The sequence below is a fragment of the Pararge aegeria genome, chromosome 27 (assembly GCF_905163445.1).
Source record: "Pararge aegeria chromosome 27, ilParAegt1.1, whole genome shotgun sequence".
Lineage (NCBI taxonomy): Eukaryota > Metazoa > Arthropoda > Insecta > Lepidoptera > Nymphalidae > Pararge > Pararge aegeria.
This window is the reverse complement of record NC_053206.1, coordinates 6,611,479-6,619,118: the sequence shown is the minus strand read 5'-3', so window position 1 is coordinate 6,619,118 and position 7,640 is coordinate 6,611,479. Positions and strand designations below refer to the sequence as shown.

Below are 7,640 nucleotides of genomic sequence, written 5' to 3'. Positions count from 1 at the left end.
GATTATAGAGCGTAACAAAAACAACAAACTAAAGGCAAAAAAAATATATCTTTGTATAATTGAAAGGATATAAAATGTATATTCTTTTTTGCACTATGTATATTTAAATAAATAAGCATTAAAAAAATTTATATAACTACAATTGTGAAATTATAATATGGTGTAGCGTATTTGTCTTATTAAGTTAATATCAAATAAAAATTAAACAAAGCACTAAACCACTCACCTCGTTTTCCATCAACTATACATCACACAAATGGAATGTCGCTGTACTAAATATACGTAAGTAAGCATGCAATAGAAATCAACATTTATTTAAATAGTGCCACCTTGAGTCAGTTTATTTAATCAGTTTGCCTTTCGCATGTATAATGTATTGTTTACTCATCTTTTCCACGCTTCAGTCAACGTGTAATAATATATTTCAAAATATGTCATTGTAAATGCCAGGTGCAAGAAATTGGTACAAGAACAAAACCATAAAATTCAATTGCGCTTGGGTTGCACTACGCAGGATCTTTGCGATCGTCATTATGGGATTCGATTTTATGCAATGAACATAAGTAAATATTTTGATGCAACGATACAATTTGCAATAATTTATTCAGTCATTGGGCTCAGAATCAAAGTAAAGTGCTTTTAATCTCAATTTAGACTCAGTACCTTAAACAACACAAGTTGGCAACATAGCAAGTAACAAACTCGCATTAGTGAATTTATCATAATTTGAAATAACGTAAAATTTCATAAACAGATTGTTTCAGAAAAATTTATTTGTAATTACTTTAAATCCTATTACACGTGCACGTGTGTGCGTAGACTAGGATTTAAAGTGCGTGCGTGAATTATTGTTTGCATATCATTAAACCAGAGTCCTCTTTCTCAGTTGATTTTAAATATACAAAAGAAGCTATAGCTGCCACGGCTTAATTTTTTATGACCAGTTTGTACAGTTATGTCTCTAAAAGTAATGATGTCATGAAAAAGATGTAGAAATCCATTGTTAAAATACTGTATTAATGAGAGTTATTCATTAATGTAAGGTTTCTGCTTCACCGTTCTTAAGAGAAAGATAGAAATGGCGGATATTGTGTGTCGATTAGTTCTTATTTTGGATAAAAGATAGATAAGTGTAAATATCTAATATTTTAATTAAAAAAATATCTATATCTCATATATATCTTTTTTAAGCTATTCTATGTATAAATCCAGATTTTCTTGCTTTTGTGCTTTCTTATATCGATATACGATATTATCGATACGGTTCCACCCCTAGTTCCTCCATTATTATTTGTTCCCAATGTTTACACGTAAAATGTTTGCGTAAATAATTAGTTTGCAAATAGTTTTTAATATTATTATAAATTGCCAACTAATATCATTGCGAACACAAAGAGTTTATTAAGAACATTTTGTTTTCTGTATGCCGTAGCATGATTCACTTTAAATATGGAGAGTTTTGTACTGTGGACGTTTTGCAATAACTATGCAAGAATGGCGAAAAATATTGTTCAAAAGTAGTTTACAGTGAGCTTACAAAGATAGTGACATTTTAAAATTAAAGATTTAATTGGCCCTACGTTAATACAAGCAAATCCAAAGAGAATATAAACTCTGATCAAGAAGGATCAACACTACAAAACCAATGAAGAAAAAAAAAGTGTGAGCCATCGAAGTTTTGTGTATAATTGTTATATGCATAATAACAGATTACGATAGGAATCAGATATGGCATAATGAAAAGACAAAGCATTACAAATTTGTTCCATAAGATAATGACTATTTATTTCATTAATATGCCTTTTTATTAAATACATAAATCTAAATTTAAAAAATTATTTGAAATCGCGATAACTTAACTACGTTTAGTACAAACATTCCATCATATATCGTGGCATTTCTCCGATGTTTCCCCCGCCCCCGCCAAGTCGAGCGCGAAGCAAACACTGCCGTACCATCCTTTACTGGACCCATTTCGCCGCATTTTCAGGGTCCTATTTGAGAACCTCTGGAAAACGAAAAACGAGAACGCAGAAATTTTCGTCATCCAGTAAGCTATAACCACATGCTTAAAAGCCAAAATGTTAAGTCTGTAGGTCGTTCAGTTCCGAAGTTAAGCGAAGGTAAAGTTTCGCTTTTATGACACTCACTCACTCATTCATGATCATCAAAATAGAACTAGTACTTCCCATATAAACTAAGAGAGCTGAAATATGGTACCGAGTTAGGATTTAATGACCACACAAAGGGAAAACTATAAAAACTAGGATAATCTAGAGTAGGTACCTGGTGACCCTGATTAGAAAACACAAAATCCCAACCAAACTATTAGAAATCGACATACCGCTTACACAAAAAATATTCAACTCGGCAGGCCGCTTTATTTGATGTCAAAAATCGAAGGTCTGAAGTATCTGATGAAGAACCCTCCGCTGGTCTCAGCTAGACTTACTTAGAGATATAGTAGGTAATGTACAAAAATCCAGCGTAGTTCCCACTACGCTGGATTTTTGTAGAAGATCACATCACATCTTCTAATCTAATTTAATCTAGCCTATAGCGTCCCATTGCTGGGAGAATGCCTCCTCTTCTGTTTTTAATACGCATATAAATAAAATGAAAGGAAATCTCTGGATAAGAATAAACTGGCTTTTATACTTACACTTACAAGTTTACAAGAAGAAATAGTTGAACGATTAACTTTATTCTATTCGAATATTAGTTCCCACTACGCTGGATTTTTGTAGAAGATCACATCACATCTTCTAATCTAATTTAATCTAGCCTATAGCGTCCCCTTGCTGGGAGAATGCCTCCTCTTCTGTTTTTAATACGCATATAAATAAAATGAAAGGAAATCTCTGGATAAGAATAAACTGGCTTTTATACTTACACTTACAAGTTTACAAGAAGAAATAGTTGAACGATTAAATTTATTCTATTCGAACATTACACAAATTAAATGAAAAAAATACACTAAAATATTAATTTCACTCAAAATTGGGTCAAAATATAACGTATTGGACTAAGAGTGGCGATGATACCCGCACACGTCGCTAGATAGCGCTAATAAATCAATATGCCCACGTTTCTACAAAAATAAATGAAATCCCACCAAAAACTTTCTGTAAAAAACTAGCCAAGTCTTGATGGAGCTGCTTGTTTATCTCTAAAAAGTAATGAAATCTAGACAAAGTCGTGCCAAGTTCAAGTTTAAATGTTGTGTGACTTGGCCTTTGACCATTCTTCATACGTTAGAGGCTTAGAGGGTACAAGTCAATTTTGTGTGAGCTAACAAAATTCCGCGAGTGTGAAGTCACGTCACGAAGAATTACGTGCGCAGGGCGTTTTACTGTTTTTCGACACAATACACTGCATTCAATGATGACTGAACGAAGTTTCTCTATGTTCTTTATTCTGTGCTCATTGCATAGCGATATTATGTGGTCAACGCTTAGCAATAAAATATATAGGAAAAATTATTCTCCTTCTTCTTTTGCTTTTTTGGCTTATAGCTGTGTAAAATAAACACATAGTATTTCGGCAATGTCACGTATACTTGGAAGATCCACAAAGGTGATTGTCAAAAAATAAACATTAAATAAATTAGAAAAAAACCTACTGCTTAATTTAAATGCATGGATTATGGCTGTCTATATTTATTTATTTACTGGTATGTGATTTAGACATTTTTTTTTTAATTTGAAAATCAGTAAACAATCTCCCTTTAACTTGCCAATACTAATTACTACAGAGTTTTAGGAAGAAACACTGTTTTAGTCTTTGGTACCTAACTATACTAGGGAGCAGTGATCTGGGATGGTACCTGCCATAGCCCATAGATAGCTTCGCTTTGTTTTGACTTATACTAGGTGTTCGAAATCAAATAAGTGGAAAATGGAAATTAGTGCTACGATGCATGTTGCCTGCCTGGAGAGTTCTATTTCTGAAACCTTATTAGTGTCGTAAAGATTCGCAGCGAATCACAACACCCTGTATATTTACCAACATGGATATTGAGATGGGATCAATAGATTTGCTTGATGATGAGTTATTGTGCACGATTTGCTATGCCGAATTCCTCGATAAGGAAGACTTGGACATCCATGTGAACCAATTACACCTGACTGAAGCCCGCAAGAATCGGTTTTGTAGTATATGCACAGTAATTTTTCCCGATATCAATGAATACGCTTTGCACCTAAGAAACCATCACATCCTTAGCTTAAAATGCTGTAAGTACTGTTTTAGGTTGTTTAAAACAGCCATAGAACTGCAAGAGCACGAAAATAAACATAACTCAACGGTTTTGTACCCGAAAATATCATGTTCGCATTGCAAATTCATTTTTGATACGAAGAAAGACTTAAGGAATCATGAGTTAAAAGAGCATGTGAATTCTGATGATGGATTCATCTTAAAAAACTGTTTGCCCCTACTGTCTTTGGGACTGTGTATGAACGCCAATGATTTTCTCGCTGCAGCATACTGTAACCTGCCCTATGTATGCGGGGTGTGTAATTTAACAACAATGGACATAAATATATATTTACAGCACTTGTTTGATAATAAATGTCAAGGTAGGGTATGCAATGAATGCAGTAATGTATATAAAAATAAATCTGTACTTATAGGTCATATGCAGGAACATTTTTATAAAGACAGTTTAAAGCAATTGGAAGTGTCCAAGCAGTGTCCAAAATGCAAGCAGCCCTTTAATACCAATTCACTTAAGTCACACTTAAAAAACTGTGCAGGATTGACTTGTGTGCTTTGTGACTTACCTTTTAGTTCAGTAAATGATTTCACAACTCATAGACTTGCTGAGCATGGATCCTGGACGCTGTCGTTAAAAGTCTGTATTTATTGCCGACGAACAATGGCGGGTGCAAAAGCCATGGAGAAACATATAGAAAGAGTTCATAAAAATGACAAACACTTATATAAATATCACTGTACGGACTGTAATAGATTGTTTAAGCATCCTAAATTGTTGTTTGCCCATTTCTACTCTAAACATAAGGATTTGAATCCATACACTTGTAAGATTTGTGATCAAAAATTTAGATTACGAAAGAACTTCACATTGCATATCAAATTGACCCACAAAAGTGTAGGCTTTGTTGAATTTGATGAAAATTTCCAAGTATTTTTCACGGATAAGAAATCTGATAAGCAATCTAATAACAGTCATAAAGTACTTGAGAAGTCTGTGGATGAAAATAATGAAGAAGATGAAACAGATTATGAAATCAACCAAAAATGTGAAGACTCAGATAGTTTATGTGAAGATAGATGTAAAATTGAAATTGAAAATTTAAATAACAAGTGTAATGAATATACAGCAGAAAAACCAAAAGAAGAATCATGTGTACTTTCAGTTGAGGTTAAGACAGAACATTTGGATGATGAAAAAACAAAGAACAAACAATTTAGAATTGTAGAAGTTAATGTTAATGAGACAGATAATGTAGCGAATGATAATTTTACCAAAGAAGAAACTGGTGATTTTACAACTGATTGTGAAGGAATAGAAAAACCTATAGAGAATCCAGTAAAGAAACCAGTGCTAAAACGTAAAAGAAAGGCCTCTGTAAAAGCTAAAATTCAATATGCAAATGATGATGTATCATCTGATGATTCTGATATACCATTAAAATTAATACGTGCAAAAACATTGCAAAAGACTAAAAAGAGAAAGTTTAGTAGAATGCCTTTAAATAAGCCTTCCAAAACCAAAAATTTCATCTGCAATACGTGCAACCGAAATTGCTTTACATTTCAGAATTATCACAGGCATATAGCATTTCACATTAAAAGGGGGACAAAAACCTGCATCAAATGTTACGCTAAATTTGATTCAATAAAGAAACTTAATGAACACATAAAAAAAGAACATTCCACATCAAAACTAACCGAGACATTAAAGAAATTGTTAGAAAAACGTAAAACTACTGATGCAAATACAAAAGAAACATTGGACGAAGAAGCTACTCTCTCATCAGCTCAAAAATTTCGTAATACAATCAAAAAGGTTAAGGTTGAAAGAAGTACAAGTAAAGTTACAATGACACTTGTGGATAAAGACAAAATATCTGTGAAAAAGTACTTAGAAAACTTTACACCGGATAGTAATGAAGTTAAAATAAATATGCTGAATAATATTCCTTCAGATAAAACTAGTGTAAGAAGATTAAGACAATTGATAAAACTAACTAAATTCACTCCAGAACCAACCACCAATAAATCAGAAGTTGTGTCTTTAAAAATGCCAGTAAAATTTACTGATGATTTGAACGAAAAATGTCAAGTGAGCATTAAACTAGTATCAGATTATGTCGCTCCAACTATGAGATTTGATAATCAAATTGAGTGTTTAACAGGTGACAATTACATAAATGCTTACGACAATTGTGATACATATGACAGCTTTGAAGCTGAAACTGGAGCCGAGAATAAGGAAGTAATTCCAGAGATGGCTCAAGAAGTTATGCTGGTTGGCACCGAAGAGCTTAATAATGTGCATACTATGGATTTGCAGAACCTACCTGCATGGCATGATGTGAGAATTGCACATCTAGCACCCGAGGCGCCGTACTTCAAGATAACAAATGTTAATACTCTTGGACCCAAAACAGAGGAAGATATTGCACCTCCAGATAATATAACTTTACCGAACGGTAAAAAGTTAGTCAGTGTCAATCCATTTGCTCATTTACTTGACAAAAACAAGATAGATGAGCTCAAAAAAGGTAAGAAAAAGAAATGCGGATACAAACCTAAATTAAAAAATGTGGCTGAAGCAATCACAAAGGCAATGGAGAAACTAGATAAAACACCTGTAAGAGACAAGAAGAGATTTTAAAGAAGTTTTTAATGTCGTGTAGTGCCAAAATATTGTAACTCATTGCTGGCTTGATGTGAGCATTTTGTAAGCTAAGTCTAAAATTTAAAGTGTACACTAACTTGTGTGTGGTTGATAAATATATTACTGCTTAATATGAGTGTGAAAATAAACTTAACTTTAGACATCTCATCTTGTAAGTTTATTCTCAAGATGATAAGGAGGCAAATGCTGAAGGAGGCCTTTGTCGTCCGTTCCAATCTTCTCTATTTATTACTCGTCTTGTTAGAGTTCTTTCTGCCATAGCCGCCATTTCATCTTCCTATCTTTTGAAATGCCGTACTCTTTCCCTCTCTGTCTTTCCCTCTCTGTGGTGCCACATACTATATTTGCTCTATTTTTGCTCACCCCTAATCAGCACATCACGTTACATATCTGTGGCAAATGTAAAAAAAGATCTTATTATCGTTGTTATAACAATCCTAACCGAGAAGGAAAATCTATTATTTAATAATGATAAATTTATTAATATGTAAATAAATATACAAATTAAATATTTTTGTGTTTTTTTTTTATAACTAGATGACTATTGAAGGTCAGCTGTTCTTTGGGGCATTCCAAATTTTCTTTTTTTTTTAAACCAGTATTTTTAATATCGTTTATATTATTCTACAAGACCTTTCATTTGATACCCATATTGAATTGTGAAAAAATAGTCCGCCATTTTTTGGCGCAGGCCATCTTGGACAGACTTTCATCAAACATAGCTATAAACACTCCAGCCTAATCCACATTT

The 7,640-nt window shown here is 33.0% G+C and overlaps 1 protein-coding gene across 1 annotated transcript; it reads left to right on the top strand.

Annotated features, from left to right (window-relative positions):
• The first annotated feature begins 3,806 nt into the window (after nt 1-3,806).
• On the top strand, nt 3,807-7,033 carry LOC120635697 (protein suppressor of hairy wing-like). The gene has a single exon (XM_039906810.1). It carries the CDS (start codon nt 4,010-4,012, stop codon nt 6,863-6,865), a length of 2,856 nt encoding a protein of 951 aa, XP_039762744.1. The 5' UTR covers nt 3,807-4,009; the 3' UTR covers nt 6,866-7,033.
• Nucleotides 7,034-7,640: the final 607 nt, after the last annotated feature.

Bases quoted from the DNA above. Each gene is read 5' to 3' on its own strand.
- LOC120635697 (XM_039906810.1), top strand. From the start codon at position 4,010: ATGGATATTGAGATGGGATCAATAGATTTGCTTGATGATGAGTTATTG.